Genomic DNA, 18,083 nt, shown 5'->3' with positions numbered 1-18,083 from the left:
AATTTTATTATAAACTCAAACTATTCGACAGTTGAAACTTTTTAAAAATATCCACGTTTAATGCAGAAAATAAAAATGTTTCCAATTTTATTTTGGGTTTGCCTTAATAAAATCACCATTTGAAATTTAATATCACACTCTAAAATCTAAATGCATTTGTACAACATGTTGAATCAATTTATTTTCAATACAATTTTTAAATTGGATATAAAATCGTATTAACTTGTGAAGTTATCGAATATAGCAGTGCAAACAAACTGTCAAGGGGAAAATTAGAAAACTTTAGTTTGTGCGTGCATTTAAGGAAAACGGCAGTGTTCATTACGAGTAAGAGATGAAACTTTCGGATTCGACATAATACTTGCGCTATTCATAAAAGTCGGAGTATAAGTTTTGAGGACTTGAGGAAACTACTCGTAGTTTTCCTATATCTACGGAGAGAACTAACAAAATGAATTTTAATGAGGAAAGTTTTTATTGAAACTGCGTATGCTAAAAGACTAGCACTAGTTTAGAAATATCGAAAAAGTTGAGAAGAAGAATTGTTTACCAATGTTAAATCACTCATTATGTGATTGATACAATTTATGTCAATTTAGCTCATTCAAACATTTTAAAGCACTTACTAAATAACCAAAATCGAATTCTAATCAAAACATGCTGCATATTGTTGAAATTAATATTACAAGAGCTGCCTAACACATTTTGCTATACTTTCGAAGATTGGACAAAAACTTTCCACAATAATAGTCCAATTCATTCTTTACCAAACTCTCTGCTGCAATAAAACATGCATATTTTTATATGGAATGATAGCAAATACGGACTGCAATAGTCGATAGGCAAAAGAGTGTATAACTCAACAAAACCGATTGAAAAGAGATAAATTATTTTATTTCCCAGGGTATAACGGGGCATCGAGTATTTGAATAGTGCATAAAATTGGAAAGTCAAACAACGATAGTATTATGACAGTGGATGTTCCACAACATACAATTTTTGTGTGTGAACATTTTTCTAAAAGCAGCTGACAAAAGTTGTGTATGCAGGAGGTTTTTGATGTTTTATTGCAAAACGAAGGTAATAAGAAATGCAGGTAAAAAACAGATAGTATGACTTTGTAGTACCACCTTTTATCTTGAAGAAATGTTAGTCAACAGTCAAAGAGAAGGAAGAAGGGTGGTTCATAAGGTCAATTCAACAACAGAACACTAACAACCTAAAGTAGTGCATCAATAGATTCCTAATCTGCTCTTTCCAACAAAACCCAACATTTTTCCTAATAGTTCTTAATAAAAATTTGTCGTCTAGAAGTGCACGTGAAGTTATGTTAACAACTAAGGAGAAGTAAACTAAAATAACATAGGTAATATAAAATGTGCAACAAAAATTATAAATTTATTGTAAACAGGAATTACAGTGGAAGATAGTGACGAGAATATCAAACTACTTATTCTGAAAAATACAATAAGTTTGAAAACATACATTTAGAGAGAGTTTAACGAATATTCATAGAACGAACTAATATAGGAGTTACAAGCTTGAAAGGACAACTCTTATGGAAGAATTGTGTATATCTTCCATTATAAAGAAAGTGTGGTTAAAAATATGTAGGATGTACAGACATAGAAAGTTTTCAGTGGTTATTAACCCTTTTTGTGACATGTTTAAAAAAACAAGAAATGCAAGAATACCATAGATTGTAAAGGGATATTACAAAAATAGATCAGTTCTTTAGCTTAATCAATTCAAGATCTAGTTAAAATGATACAAGTTTACAAGAAAATACTCCCAATAGACTTTAGATGATAAACTGACCGATGGGTTTCTAAGTAACAGAACTGAGTAGGTATAACCCAATTTTCTCAAAAGCATGCCAAGATTGGAACCACTGTAAACTTCGATATGTATCCAGTAGATGTTACAGTAATACCTGATATGTGGAAAACTAGGGATTTGTATAAAAATATTGCAGTGGAACGCAATGAGATATCAAAGTGTACATAAGATATTCACCAGAAAATGCTTTTGATATGTCTAATTTTAAATTCACGACTCACTCACGCAAAGCTTCTACAGTGACTAGCTTAGCTAAAGCTGGAGCAGCTGAAAATGCATTAGTGAAAATAACAGTACCTAAGGAAGTACCAAACTGTTCCTTCAAATGGATCAGAAATATTATCACAAACTCTGGTCAGTAAGTTGAGAGGTAACGATGAAAGAGAATCTTTTCCGGTAAAATCATTATCAACCAGCAGCCACATGATAGCTGGGTGTGTATTCTTGAAATGAGGAAAAGGAGGAACCAAGAGAAAAGTGTACGGAAAGTGATAGAAACCTGGCAGTGTCAGCTGTTTCTCTCACATTCTATCATAACTTCTCTTTACATTCCTCCTTTTTAGAAGATGTTAAACTGGACACACTTTATAGTAAAGTTAGTTCAATTATTGACCTATCTCAACTAACATACTCAAAACGTAACAAAAGCTGTTGTCCCTGACTTGCCACCACGTCAATAAAAGCCTGAAAAATCATAGTGTCGAGTGTGTAGACCTTCGAATTGTTAACAGTCGAACCTGATGTCGAATCCTACTTAACCTGAAGCAGTTTTTCCTTTAGGAAGGAAAAAGGTCAAGTGTTCTCGAGCTTAACGGGCCCTTTAGAAATAGCGAAGGGCTGCGTCCGCCGTGCCAATCTATCAGAGATTCATGAGGACACCGAATTAGTATTCAACGGCGTTTTACGTAGTCCGGAAAAGAGAAAAGAGGTCCTGGATAAGCGTTTTGTTGCCGGTCGAATAAACGTCTAAACTGGAGTTTTGTTTTAACCAAATTTTATTTTATTTGCTTGGTTTACAGGGTGCAATTACTGAAAATTTCTGTTAATCTTGAGAGACTTTTGATCCTGAAATCTGTCATTTAGTAAAAACTTGTTTGAAAAGAGTTTGAATGAATTGAATTGTTTGAAATTCATGAATGCTTTCCAAATAGTTTTATTTGTTGCTTGGGGGCTGTATATCTCAAAATGTGCAAAAGTGTAACCACCAATTATCATTCAGAAATGTGCTAGTGACCAAAATATATAAGAAATCAAATTAGATTAGAATGATATCACAGAGAGCACCAAAAGTTTGTACCAGCATAAAGGAGAACAAAACAAAATGTATGCATAAGAATCACAAGATCTTATGGGCCAAAATAGTTATGGCAGTTAGTTCATATGTAAGATATTTCAATGCAAGATATTTCCATATTTTTGCTTTTTCTATTATTTTAATTTCTCTTCTTTCTTACTTATATGGGTGTCCATATAGGTAGGGTAATGCCAGTTTTGTCCTATTATGCCTCTTCGGACGTGAATGTCCACCACTCTTTCCAGCGTCCGGAGGTCTGCCTTGGGTTCGTTTTCCGACAGGATTGTTTGTTGTCTTCCATTCTATTTACGTGTTTATTCCAGTATTTTCTTCTTTGTCTTACCCACCTTCCTATGTTCTGTATCACGCTCCATTGTCTAAGGTTTTCGCTTCTGATTAATTAATTTACTGTTATCATAATTTCTCAATTTACTCCAAAAACTCGTAGTCTTTTTTTAGCATCATTAGCTTCATCTTTGATTTGTTTTACAGCTTTGTCAGTCTTCTCTATAACTACTCTAGCAGATATCCTCACTCCCATGTTTTTTCCCATCAGATTCTTCTCTTCTCTATTCCGGTTTTTACTAGTTATTACTACATCTCCCTAATTTGCTATATTTATGGTTTTGTAATCAACTTCTACATTTCGAGGTTTCTCGAACAGTTTTTCTACCAGGAAGCATACTGCAATTTTTTTTTTCATTCTGATCGGCCACAATGGGTTTTTAAATAAAATGTGGAAAATAGTGAATTTCTCCGCAAAACAGTGCAAAAAGTTTTAATGTTTTTATGTTTATTTCTTCCTTTGTTTCTTCTTTTTCTTCTTCTTCTTCTTCTTTTCTTCTTCTTCTTCTTTTTCTTCTTCTTCTTTTTAATCGTTTTTGCAATATCCACCAATTAATTCCAGCTCCCTTTTTTACATTTTTGATAAGTTCACCAGCTTTTTGAAGCTGCCTTCTATTTATTGATTTTCAGCTTATAATAAAGTTGGCTGCATAGCATTTTCCCTTTTAACAGCAACATCTTCACCTAATAGCAAATATTTGGCAAAGGAAATCATATTTTTCCAAATTTTTTACAACAATTTTGTTTCAGAACACATTTCAGAAAGTTTCTTTGGTATATCTTATTAGTTATAAACTAATTTTTTACTATGTATAGCTTAATTTGGGCAGCATGAACACCATATTCATTCATTCTTCTACAATAAAAGATGAAGTCTAGTAAAACAAATTTGTCACATTTTACCCCACATATTGACATTCAAATTTGTCTCAATTTTCAGTAAAAATCAAAATTCTTAACTAACTTTTGTTTCAGTTCAACTGCCAGCGACTTAATATCCAGAAGAGGCGTGTTCTCGCGACGATACTATGGCTCCGTCGAACAGGTAAGCTTTTCACTTACTCACCTCAAGAAATCAGTTAGACAGTGCATTAACGCAAAAAATGGCGAACATGTCAGCAACAGTTACCTCAGCGACACATTCAACCGTTATTTGTCTGCTTTTTCTCCTGGAATACGCGAGGGAATCTCATTATATCCAAGTCTAAGTGGCTGGATGTCAAGCTGTACCCGTGCAATTTTTCCTTTTCGTGGATTAAATTGGAGAAGCAATGCCAAACCACAGGTTTCGATTTATTGGCTCTGACACGTGGAGCTTAAAACCTTTTCGTTCTTTCTAAACCTTTATTAATCGTTCTTTTATTAGTGTATGTGGTTTGAGAGGAAAGTCAAAGTGAGAGATAACTGTTGAAAGGCTGTTTCTCTTGATCAATCACAAACAACCCACTGTGCTGAGATTTATGCAAATGCTTCACATGTGGACTTATTTGTAATTTGTGATTGGTCAAGAAAAGGCAACAAGATGTATATTGCTTTTCTTGACCAATTACAAACTAACTAACTAACTTGTGGACTTGTTGGTAGTTTGTGATTGGTCAGCTTACAGCTTTCAGCTTCTTCTTGACTAATCAAATAGTATATTTAAAGAATCTAAGAGTTTTAAAAACACTAAGTCAGTAAATCCTGGATGTGACTCATTTAATACAATTCTTTTTATCATCCCTAATTCTCGGGACACATTTTTAAGTGTTTAGTCGTTGGCTTTTTATATAAATCCAAATTTAAATTTCTATAATCCATCAATCCGTAGCCCTCTAATACACTTTTCCCCTCTACCCAGTTTATCAAACATTCTGAAAGGCGTAGCTGTCAAAAACACAGGATAAACTTCTGCCTCTATTTTATGCCAAAAGCGTTTCTGCTTATACAAAATTGATGTTCAAGACGCCTTGTTATCACCTGTATTTTTCAAATAAAAAGGAGCTTAATAATAAATCTTCTCCCTGCAAAACCAAGGTTTCACATGGACACTGCTTGGTGTTTTATGCAGTGTTTTACGTCTAGCAGTTACTAATGAAGGTCGTATCTCCAATTTAGAGCCCAGACTGATAAATTTGCGTTATAAATGGGATATTTTTCTTCGCCGGCTTCTTTTCGCTTCCATTGTGGCACGTCAAAGTTGCCACAACGCAAAATCGTAACTTCTAACTCGTGTCAGGGAGTCATATTCGAAAACAAACTTTCCAGAAACTTGTTATCCATGAAAAAGACGCACGGATGGATATTTAGGTCACACATCTATAGAATCTCGGTAACATCAGTGTGAATGCCGGTTCCATATTTGCCGGCTCGATGCACTTCCGATAACGTCAATATGCCATTGTACTCTATGCGTCAGCAGCGTTTTTTTCCAAAGATGCATGCTTGTTATATCCCGAAATGGTATATTATACACGAGCCAAAGGCGAGTCATTTGCTTATTTGTTCGGTTTGATATCAGACAATTTGACTGCTATAACAAAACTCAAAGTAAATTGAGATGACATAGCAATGTCATAGAAAGGAAAATCAAGGTTTAGGACTTCTAGTCCCAGAATTGTAAATATTTCAAATGGAACAAATGAAAATGCAAATGAACACAAACGTTACATTCAAAACTTCTATTACACTGTGTATAAGTAATAAGATGCATATTATTAAAAACAGTCCTACAAAAATCACTTTTATTTTGCTGACGCCCTCGTAATTTACCGATGCTCTTGTGAATATGTAACAGAACATTTAAAATTTAAACTAACCGAAAATGTTAATTTACTCCCGTTATCAATCCATAAACGATCATAGAATAATACAGGTTGCAATCAGTTTGTTGGATAATCAAAAGAGGTTAGAATAAGATAAATATTTATTGTACGTTTTAATCAACGTTTTGCAGTCTCTACATACAATATTATTTAGGCACAAATGGCTCTGTGTAAAGTTTGTTTAGGAGTAGATGTTTCCATGATGAAAACAAAGATCATTTGTGCGTAAATAAACTAAAGAACTAACTAAATACACTAAAGCTAATACTGGTCTAATTAAATTATACAATTTTTTTGACAACATTTGATCTGCTACAGTTCAAGTGGAGTGCAACAATATTATGGGCACTAAACTGAACGTAAAACACATTAGTAGAAACTTTATGGTACACACACCTCAATAAACAAACATCTATCTAACACACGTGTAAATCAAGCAGACAAATTGGCCATCAGTGAGACGCAAAACCAAATCCCAATTGCGTTTCTATAAAATGTTGTAGTGTCCAGTTTGTAATTTATTTTAAAAATTACTAATACGATTTTTTGTGTTTTTTTCACCGGAGTATGTCAGTTGACAATTACGGAAATTTCAAAATCATTTAATAGATAATTAAAATCTAAAAGCTGTACTTATTGCAAATCAATGCTCTTAACAAATATGGAGACAATTTGTCATTTGTGTCGTAATTTGTCACTTTCTACCACTCTTCACTCTCGAGCGTCTTCTAGTTTATACCATTTTTTATTATTTTTATTGATACACTCTGTACAAATATATAGTTAATTCCAGGGGAGTATTGAACAACGGAGTAACTCAACTTTTTCCCTATTTAACCCAACACTGTTGTATTATCTGGGACACCCTGTATAGCAGTTTTAGGTAAACAGTGCTGTTGTTAATTTGGTTTGAATGTTTTGACAGCTCATAACTCGGGTTCTATGACGGCTACAGAATGGATTTTTTTGCCAGTTTGTAGCCAAAGGAATGTTTTATATGACCACCCTGTATAGCTTGTGCAACATTTTTCTTTGTGACAACGCCAGAAGAAAAAACGTCAAAGTGAAACCATGCTCCAATATGCGCTGTCTGCTTTGAGAGGTCATAACTTGAGTTCTATGACACCTACAGAGTGGATTTTTTACCAGTTTATAGCCAAAACTATGCTTTATTTGATCACCCTGTAGAGATTTCTCGGAAAATTTGATTGTGAAAGCGCCCGGAGGAGAAACTTCAAAGTAAAACCAAGCTTAAGTACCAAAATGCACTGTTTGCTTTGAGAGGTCATAACTCTGGTTCTATGACAGCTACAGAGTGGATTTTTTTACCAGTTGGTAGCCAAAACTATGCTTAATTTGACTAGCCTGTAGAGTTTTCTCGGAAAATTTGTTTGTGAAAGCGCCCGGAGGAGAAACTTTTAAGTAAAACCAAGCTTAAGTACCAAAATGCACTGTTCGATTTGAGAGGTCATAACTCTGGTTCTATGACAGATACAGAGTGGATTTTTTTACCAGTTTGTAGCAAAAACTATGCTCAATTTGACCACCCTATAGAGTTTTCTCAGAAAAAATTTTTGTGAAAGCGCTCGGATGAGAAACTTTAAAGTAAAACCAAGCTTAAGTACCAAAATGCCCTGTTTGCTTTGAGAGGTCATAACTCTGGTTCTTTAACAGCTAAAGTGTGGATTTTTTTACCAGTTTGAAGCCAAAACTATGCTTAATTTGACCACACTGTAGAGTTTTCTCTGAAAATTTGTTTATGAAAGCGCCCGGAGGAGAAACTTTTAAGTAAAACCAAGCTTAAGTACCAAAATGCACTGTTCGCTTTGAGAGGTCATATCTCTGGTTCTACGACAGCTACAGAGTAGATTTTTTTACCAGTTTGAAGCCAAAACTATGCTTAATTTGACCACACTGTAGAGTTTTCTCGAAAAATTTGTTTGTGTAAGCGCCCGGAGGAGAAACTTTAAAGTAAAACCAAGCTGAAGTACCAAAATGCACTGTTTGCTTTGAGAGGTCATAACTCTGGTTCTTTAACAGCTAAAGTGTGGATTTTTTTACCAGTTTGAAGCCAAAACTATGCTTAATTTGACCACACTGTAGAGTTTTCTCTGAAAATTTGTTTATGGAAGCGCCCGGAGGAGAAACTTTAAAGTAAAACCAAGCTTAAGTACCAAAATGCACTGTTCGCTTTGAAAGGTCATATCTCTGGTTTTATGATAGCCACAGAGTGGATTTTTTTACCAGTTTGTAGCCAAAACTCTGCTTAATTTGACCACCCTCTAGAGTTTTCTCAGAAAAATGGTTTGTGAAAGGGCCCAGAGGAGAAACTTTAAAGTAAAACCAAGCTTAAGTACCAAAATGCACTGTTTGCTTTGAGAGGTCATAACTCTGGTTCTATGACAGCTACAGAGAAGAAAAAGTTATGCATTTTTGTTTTTTTATACTCTTACTCTTAATGTCTCATAAAAAAAATAATATTGTTGCGAAGCGAACTTTTGATTATTAGTTAGGATTTCTTTAGTTATTTGTTGTTACCCCTGTATGTTATGTTGCTTTGTTTACGTTCTACATTCTTTTGTCTGTGTTCTAGAAAATCCTGGCTCCGTTGCTTATATAGAGAGAGATTTATGTTATAGCTTAATGAGTGTGAGAGAGAAAGTCTATTTCATGAATATTTGAGAACTTTCTAGAAACCATGGAAGCCTATATAAGCAGCTGAACCAGGCCTGGTAATGAAAGCAAGCAAGACCAAAAGTTCGAAGAAATGAAAGCGAGCCAAGACCAAAAGTTCGAAGAAATGAAAGCAAGCCAAATAAGTCAAGAGCAGTTCGAGGAGTTAAAAGCAAGCCAAATAAGTCAAGAGCAGTTCAAAGCAAGCCAAGACCAAATTAAAGACCAGTTTCAACGACAAGATGAAAAATTAGACCGAGTAATAAATGAAATAAAAGGAGAAATGGACAACAGGATGGAAATTTTGGAAGAAAAGGTAAATGAGAGGATAAGCGGTATGGAGGAGACCGTTCAGACCTTGCGAGAGGAATTTGACAAACTACAGGAAAAGTCTTCAAAGCCAACCGTAGTCGCCAGTTCTAGTGTCTGCTCAAATATTAAGCCACCAGTTTTCGACGGTAAGACCTCATGGCAGGTTTACAAAAAACAGTTTGAGGCTGCCGCAGAGGCCAACAATTGGACATCAAGTGACAAAGCCACTGCCTTGGTTTTGTCACTTCGAGAAGAAGCACTGGAGGTTTTGCAGACTTTGGACGAGAGCCAGTACAAAAACTACGACGACTTAATCCAACATTTGGAGATGAGATTTGGAAATAAGCACCTAGAACAAGTATACGAAGCTCAGTTGTCTAGTAGGACCCAAAGAAGCACGGAAACACTTCAACAGTATGAAGCCGACATTGCTCGATTGGTTTGTCTGGCCTATCCAACGGCCTCTCACGACATTAGAGAACGAATGGCAGTACGGGCTTTTGTACGAGGTCTTAAAGATTGTGACACAGAGCAAGCAATACGATTAGCAAGATGCCAAACATTGCATGATGCTCTTGCCTACGCTTTGGAGTTTGAGGCGGTCAAGCAAGTATCACGAGGACATACTCGAGTGCGTCAAGTCAGAAGCCTTACACCGGAACCGAGAAACCGATATTCCAATTCAGATCACACAATCACTCAGTCAGACTTGAATCGTCAGCTGGAGACATTTCGAAAAGAACTAATGGGAGCGTTAAATAGAAGAAGTCAGAACAACCGAAACGCTCAAACCACCACGTTTACTCGGTCATTGGAATGCTGGAACTGTGGAGAAAAGGGGCACATTCAATCGCAGTGCCCCAAACCTAGAAGAATGCAAAGACTTCAAGAACATGACTTCCAGATTGAACACAGAAAGGGACGTTTGCACGGAAACGCGGACGCAGTGTCACGAAGACCTTGTGTGGAAGGTTGCAATCCCTGTAAACGCCTGGAGATAGCTGAATTTGGAAAGCCTTGTCGAAGGATCGCTCTGAAAAATGACATCGCATGGGATCGGGAAAACTTGGCTGCCGATCAACGAGAAGACCCCGATTTAGGACAGATAATTAACTGGAAAGAGCGTGGAGAAAGACCAAATTGGGAGGAGATTTCCGCTAAGTCTCCAACATTAAAGGGATATTGGGCATTATGGGAGTCCCTTATTATTGATGGAGATTTACTAAAAAGAAAATGGGAAAGTCCGGATGGGAAAGAAGAACGACTACAGGTAGTTCTGCCAAGAAACCGAGTTAGTGACGTACTGAAAGAAGCCCATAGTGGAATTGGTGGAGGGCACTTTGGCATCAACAAAACGTTAAATAAAGTTAGGGAAAGGTTCTATTGGCTACAAAGCCGCTCAGATGTAGAAGATTGGTGTCGGCGTTGCGCAGACTGTTTCAGTAGCAAGGGTCCCAAAACTCGGAGCCGAGGATGTATGAAGCAGTATAATGTCGGAGCTCCGTTTGAGAGGATTGCCGTTGATGTAGCTGGACCTTTTCCCAAAACTAATTCCGGGAATCGCTATGTCTTCGTCGCAATGGACTACTTCAGTAAATGGCCAGAAGTGTACGCAATACCAAACCAGGAAGCCGCTACTGTAGCAGAAGTTCTGGTTGACAACTTCTTCTGCAGATTTGGAGTACCGAGGGAGCTGCATTCGGATCAAGGGCGTAATTTCGAATCGGCAGTATTCACGGAAATGTGTGACCGATTGGGAATTAAGAAAACCAGAACTACTCCATTACACCCACAGTCAGACGGTATGGTGGAACGTTTCAACCGGACACTAGACAACTACCTAAGGACAGTCGTCGATAACAATCAGACAGATTGGGATCAGCACATTCCGTTGTTCCTGATGGCTTATCGATCGGCAGTACATGATTCCACTGGCAAAACACCAGCTAGTGTTGTCTTTGGAAGGGAGCTTCGTTTGCCAATGGATCTTCTTTTTGGACGACCGGAAGAACCCCCAGCCTCTTGTGATAGCTATTCAGAAAAATTGGCGCAACGCTTGCACGTGATCCATGAGGAAGTCCGGCAGAAGTTGAAATTTGCAAGCGACCGACTAAAGACAAGATATGACAAAAGGGCCAACAGTAGCGGATTCCAAGACGGTGATCAGGTCTGGTTATACAATCCTGCTCGAAAGAAAGGAAAGTCACCGAAGCTACAGAGGTCATGGGAGGGACCCTACGACGTTATAAAGCGTCTGAACGACGTCGTCTACAGAATACAGCGAGGACATCGGGCGAAAATGAAAATAGTTCACCTGGATCGACTTGCACCTTACCGACCACCCAAAGCTGGTGGAGTTGATGATCGGGACGATCAACTCTAGGAGGGGGGCAGTGTTGCGAAGCGAACTTTTGATTATTATTAGTTAGGATTTCTTTAGTTATTTGTTGTTACCCCTGTATGTTATGTTGCTTTGTTTACGTTCTACATTCTTTTGTCTGTGTTCTAGAAAATCCTGGCTCCGTTGCTTATATAGAGAGAGATTTACTGTTCTCGCGGAGTGAGTTTACCCGTGCGTCACAAAGGCTACGTCATTTATAATCATATGAATCAAATCAAGTTTTCGTCAACAAATCTGTTGTGTTCATATTAGAGAAACGGGCGTGTCTAAAGCTTCGTCACGTTTAAAATTTTGCGTGTGTTATCAGTCAGAAAGTAGAGATCTTTGGCTGCAAATTTGCACTAAGACAACCTTATACCAAAGTGAATCAAAAATATGTTGAACGAAATAACATTTTTTATTTATGAGAAGTCTCCCTTTGGATCATAGAAAAAACATATGTCGCCCTATCGTATTTTCCTAATTATTGTCATTGTTTCATTATTGCTGACAATAAATAAATAAAGTAACACTCTAACTATTCAAATGAATATATAAAGTGGAGTTTTCACATTGGCAATGAAAAAAATTTACAAACATCTACAAAATTATTCTGAATCATAAATATCATCAGAGTCTGAATCAGAAGTGTTAGAAACACTTAGCTTGTTCCAGAGCTTCTTTCCACATGCTGAAGACCTTTTCATCACCATAACCATTGCGTCCAATATGCTTGTTGTAGTAATTCTTAGCATGGGCCCAAATTAATTCTATTGAATTAAACTGGCAATGATAAGGTGGAAGTCTTAAAACCTCATGACCATGTTGCCTGATTAGCTCGTCAATTATATAAATATTCTCCTTCTTATTCCTTTTAGCTAATTGTAACAATTCAGCTTTTAGTAGTTTTTCGTCAAATGTAATGTTGTTCTTTTTTAACCATTTTATTATGTCTCCTTTTGTAGAGGCAGATGATGGTTGTTTCTCTTCTAGTACACTATGATATGGCGCGTTGTCCATTACTATTAAAGATGGCTCTTCCAGATTGGGGATTAGCTGTGTTGTCATCCATTTAGTGAATATACTATTATTCATTTCACCATGGTAATCTAGTGTCGTTGATTTTGAACAAAATGATAAACTGGCATTTTGAACAAATCCATTTGAAGATCCGGCATGAACAATGATAAAACGTTTGCCATCATATCCTTCTGGTTTACGCACACTTTTTATACTTTCATCCTGCCATGACTTTGTTTTATTTCCCTTAGAGTAAATCCATGTTTCATCCAGGAAAATCACTTGTCGTCGGTATTCACTGGTCATATTATCCATATATTTGCGTAAAAAACAAGCCCTCATGGAAGAAATATGGCTTCGTTCTATTAGAGCTCTCCTGTTATCATCCCGTCTAAATTTGAAACCTAATTCATTTACCAAAATTCGCAGAGATGTATCACCAATATTTCTTTAACCTTAAGCTCTTGATTTAGGTTCTTGATGGTTACATGTTTCTCTAAAATAAATACAACAAATTAAAAATTCAATAAGACATTCTGAGTGATGCTGTAGTATCTCATATGCCAGAACCGGAAGTTTTCAGGTTGCAATTCACTTATTTTATTTTAAACCCGCTGGAAAACATTTTAGACGCATATTTTATTTTTCCTATGACTTTATTATTAATATGTTTGAAGAAATTTTTATGAAAAATCTAATGCAACCCAAAAATCTCTTGAAAAAATAAAATGTTTATAGATGTTTCTTACAAAAGTAGATATGTTTTACTATTATTAACTCACTATCTTTGTACATATCATATAATGTATTTCGAACATCCATTTTAATGCTTTCAGATACATCAGTGGTCTTGGCCCGTCGATAACATCTCGATTTACGTTTTCTAGGTGAGGAAATCATAAGATTGCTTGCTTGCTTTTTCCGAATTGAATAAACAGTTTTGCGGGAAATTTTCAAAGCAGCAGCAACCCTCTAGTATCAAAAAAATACATCACTAAGAATATATAAGGTCTTAAAATTTGTTATTTACTTCCTGAACAGATGATAAAGCTTCTAAAGGCCCTCCATTGTTTTTTTCCAATTCAAAATATTCACAAAGGTTAAGAATTAACTGCTGGGCTTGTCTGTGGAGAATTTTTCTAGGCATTTTCTAAAAAATACTGTAATAGTAAGTAATTCCGAATTTACGACATATATTAATTCTGTTAAAACCAAATGGCAAAATAAAAACCACAATAGACACTCCCATTTTTTTTTCAAAACAGGTTAGTAATTGTGTCAATTTTGGTTAGACCGTGACAGCCGATATAAAAAAAATAAAAATATTAATAATAATAATATGAAAGTACTTACAGAATGTTAAAAGCGTAGAAACAATAGCTCTTAAAAGAACTGTGGTGGTGTGGTAAAAAGAAAACTTTATAAATGATTAACAACACAAAGAAACGGAAAAGAATTAATAGTAAACAAATCAAATAAATGTCAATGGTTTTCAAACTGACAATGACTGAAATAGAAGCGCTAATCAGTAAATGTTTATTTTGAAAGACATTCACTTAGATATTTACCCTTTCTGAAAGTGAACAATAGACAAGGATGAAGTCAATAATGCATGTCTACTTCTAAATCACAGGGTGATGACGCACGGGTAAACTCACTCCGCGAGAACAGTATGTTATAGCTTAATGAGTGTGAGAGAGAAAGTCTATTTCATGAATATTTGGGAACTTTCTAGAAACCATGGAAGCCTATATAAGCAGCTGAACCAGGCCTGGTTAGTTAGTTGTTGAGTTGATGGTTGTAGTGAAGTCGAAGTTGTCAGATTACGAGGTTAAGTGTCAGTGTCAGTTTATTGTTTGTAAACAATATACAGTGTTGTACAAGAAGTGTGTCATTAAGGAGTACGACGGTACAATATTTAGGTGACTTTTTTCTGATGGGAAAAAATGTATGATGTAATTTTTTGATAGCGCTCTCAACTGAAAGAAGCAATAATGATGATTTAAATTTTTCTTTTGTAAGTTTTCCTATTATTACCTACTCATATCAAAAATACATGTTTTCGTTGTTAAAAGTTTTAATTCTTCATAAAAATAAGCCGGAGCCTGAGAGTAAAACCTCGTTTTAAAAACTCGAAGTAAACATTTCTGCTTAAACTCAATGGTAAACAATTAATCGCCCACGATTTCTACTTTTAAAAAGTCCAGGTGAAAACATTGCTTATGGCGAATTACATACGTTCCATATTGATTACTTTTATTCCGAACGTGACAAAAAATTGATAAAAATCACCAAAACCCGCCTAAAAAGTGCATACTGATGCCAAATAATAACCTAAAATTGACTTGTTTTTGACAGTTATTTGTTAAACACAGTGATTTGGGAATGATAATCCACAAGTGCAGTATTTGCAAAAATCGCAGCAATAATCGTAGTTTGTGATTAGTCAAGAAAAAACAGCAATACACAATAACTGGTAAAGGTATTGAATGTCACGTAGTCAGAAAGTTTTAACCATTAACGCTTTTGACCCCTGAAGAAGAATTAAATAAAGCTGAAACGCCGGGAGAACTGTAAAGTGGGGTTATTTCTGGCTCTAAACTCAATATTATTCAGTATGATAAACAGAAACCAGATCGTTTTAGAGAGAGAACATAATATCGGGAAATTACCATTCTCAAGGAAAATCTGAGAAAAATAGGGAACTCAACTTTTCTGTATTCTAAGTATAACTCCCTAAAGTTAAATGATCACTAAACATAATTTTTTATTAGTTACAGCAGTCGGAGGTGGATGGCCAAGAGCACTGCAGGCGATTCCGTATCGAAAATGGTGACTCTCCGGGGGAAAAGGACGAGGTAAGTGTTTTCCACGAGGGGGAGACTTGTTAATGCCTCCCTGTCGGGCTATAAAAAAATTTTACACGAAAACGTTATCAGAAAACCCTTTTCGGACGGGAAGGTCACTGTGTAGGAAAGTGTCATTTGCACGAATGCAGAAATAATCACCCCGGATCGGTTGAAACGAAAAGTGTGTCGTGAAACACCAAGTTATGAATAGGAAATTTTGGTGCAAAAATTTACCAGTTTGTTCGGCTTTGGGAAAGTTTATAACGTGTTTTTGTTTTCATCAGCGAATTGATTGTGTTTTATTTTCCTATTTTGAGATTGTGCATGCAAATAGCCGGCTAAATCAATTTTTATGAATTTGACAGTGTTTCAATATTTTAACCTTCAAAAATCACTAAAATGACTGAAAATGATCCGGCAAGTCAATTTCTATAAAATTGTAACACTTTCCAATATTTTTATCTTAAAAACTGACTAGAATTACTGGAAATAGGGCATTAAATCAGTTTTCATGATATTTGACTATTTTTAACGGTTTGACTTGATACAGTAAGTTAATTTCTATAAATTTGACTGTTTTTCAAAGTTTTGACCTTTAAAAATCACTAAAATGACTGAAAATGGTCCGGCAAGTCAATTTCTATAAAATTGTACCACTTTCCAATATTTTGATCTTGAAAATTGACTAGAATTACTGGAAATAGGACATTAAATCAGTGTTTATGATATTTGACTATTTTTGAACGTTTTGACTTTTAAAATTGACTGAAATGACCGCAAATAGTCCAGTAAGTCAATTTCAATAAAATTTTACTGTTTTTCAACTTTTGGACCAGGAAAATTGAGTAGAATGACTGAAACTGGTCCGGTTAGTCAATTTCTATGAAATTCTAGCATTTTCCAATATTTTTATCTGGAAAATTGACTAGACTTACTGGAAATAGAGCATTAAATCAGTTTTCATGATATTTGACTATTTTTAACGGTTTGACTTGATACAGTAAGTTAATTTCCATAAATTTGACTGTTTTTCAAAGTTTTGACCTTGAAATATGACTAGAATGACTGAAAATGGTCCTGTAAGTCAATTTCTATGAAATGTTAGCATTTTCCAATATTTTGATCTTGAAAATTGACTAGAATCACTGGAAATAGTGCGCTAAATCAGTGTTTATAATATTTGACTATTTTTTGAACGTTTTGACTTTGAAAATTGACTGCATTGACCGCAAAGTCCTATAAGTCAATTTCCATAAAATTTTACTGTTTTTCAACGTCTTTTTGAAAAATGGGTAGAAGGAGTGCAAATGGTCCGGTTAGTCAATTTCTATGAAATTCTAGTATTTTTCAATATTGTCACCTTGAAAATTGCCTAGAATTACTGGAAATAGGGCACAAAATCAGTGTTTATGATATTTGACTATTTTTTAACGTTTTGACTTTGAAAATTGACTGAAGTGAGCGCAAACGATACAGTAAGTTAATTTCCATAAATTTGACTGTTTTTCAAAGTTTTGATCTAGAACTATGACGAATGACTGAAAATGGTCTTGTAAGTCAATTTCTATAAAATGTTAGCATTTTCCAATATTTTTATCTTGAAAATTGACTAGAATCACTGGAAATAGTGAGCTAAATCAGTGTTTATAGTATTTGACTATTTTTTGAACGTTTTGACTTTGAAAATTGACTGGAGTAGTGGAGTGACCACAAATAGTCCAGTAAGTCCATTTGAATAAAATTTGAATGTTTTACAACGTTTTGGTCTTGAAAATTGACTAGAATGATTGCAAATAGATCTAAATCAATTTTCATGAATTTTACTGTTTTTCAAAGTTTTCACCTTCAAAAATCACTAAAATGACTAAAAATGGTCCGGCAAGTCAATTTCTATAAAATAGTACCACTTTCCAATATTTTGATTTTGAAATACTGGAAATAGGACATTAAATCAGTGTTTATGATATTTGACTATTTTTTAACGTTTTGACTTTGAAAATTGACTGGAGTGACCGCAAATAGTCCAGTAAGTCCGTTTCAATAAAATTTGACTGTTTTACACCGTTTTGGTCTTGAAAATTGACTAGAATGATTGCAAATAGCCGGCTAAATAAATTTTCATGAATTTTACTGTTTTTCAAAGTTTTGACCTTAAAAAATCACTAAAATGACATAGTTCGGTAAGTCAATTTCTATAAAATTGTACCACTTTCCAATATTTTGATCTTGAAAATTGACTAGAATCACTTGAAATAGGGTGTTAAATCAGTGTTCATGATATTTGAATATTTTTTTAACGTTTTGACTTTGAAAATTGACTGCAATCACCGCAAAGTCCAATAAGTCAATTTCCATAAAATTTTACTGTTTTTCAACGTTTTGATTTTGAAAAATGGGTAGAAGGAGTGCAAATGGTCCGGTTAGTCAATTTCTATGAAATTCTAGTATTTTTCAATATTTTCATCTTGAAAATTGCCTAGAATCACTGGAAATAGTGCGCTAAACCAGTGTTTATGAGATTTGACTATTTTTAAACGTTTTGACTTTGAAAATTGACTGGAGTGACC

At 35.0% G+C, this 18,083-nt stretch overlaps 2 protein-coding genes across 7 annotated transcripts in view; one reads left to right on the top strand and one right to left on the bottom strand.

Moving 5' to 3' along the window:
* Positions 1-18,083, top strand: part of LOC145740111 (GTPase-activating Rap/Ran-GAP domain-like protein 3) — a 125,944-nt gene that overhangs the window by 90,695 nt on the left and 17,166 nt on the right. For 4 of the 5 annotated variants that reach the window (XM_081995474.1, XM_081995473.1, XM_081995471.1 and 1 more), the window contains 2 exons: positions 4,454-4,523; positions 15,442-15,525. In XM_081995474.1, the coding sequence (XP_081851600.1) occupies positions 4,454-4,523; positions 15,442-15,525 (154 nt within the window). Of the gene's footprint in view, positions 1-4,453; positions 4,524-15,033; positions 15,144-15,441; positions 15,526-18,083 lie in introns of those variants that run through there. The other variant, XM_081995475.1, reaches the window with a different exon arrangement.
* On the bottom strand, positions 11,803-14,091 carry LOC145740114 (uncharacterized). 2 transcript variants are annotated; one of them, XM_081995478.1, is made up of 3 exons: positions 13,698-14,091; positions 13,450-13,639; positions 11,803-13,163 (listed from the first exon to the last, which is right to left on the bottom strand). In XM_081995478.1, the coding sequence occupies exon 3, from the start codon at positions 13,007-13,009 to the stop codon at positions 12,299-12,301; it is 711 nt and encodes a 236-aa protein (XP_081851604.1). In that variant the 5' UTR covers positions 13,010-13,163; positions 13,450-13,639; positions 13,698-14,091; the 3' UTR covers positions 11,803-12,298. Both variants share the same exon structure in this region, with proteins under 2 accessions (XP_081851604.1, XP_081851605.1).

The sequence above is a fragment of the Ips typographus genome, linkage group LG1 (genome assembly GCF_016097725.1).
Source record: "Ips typographus isolate SLU linkage group LG1, UJ_Ityp_2.0, whole genome shotgun sequence".
Lineage (NCBI taxonomy): Eukaryota > Metazoa > Arthropoda > Insecta > Coleoptera > Curculionidae > Ips > Ips typographus.
This window is presented reverse-complemented; position numbering and strand designations above follow the sequence as displayed.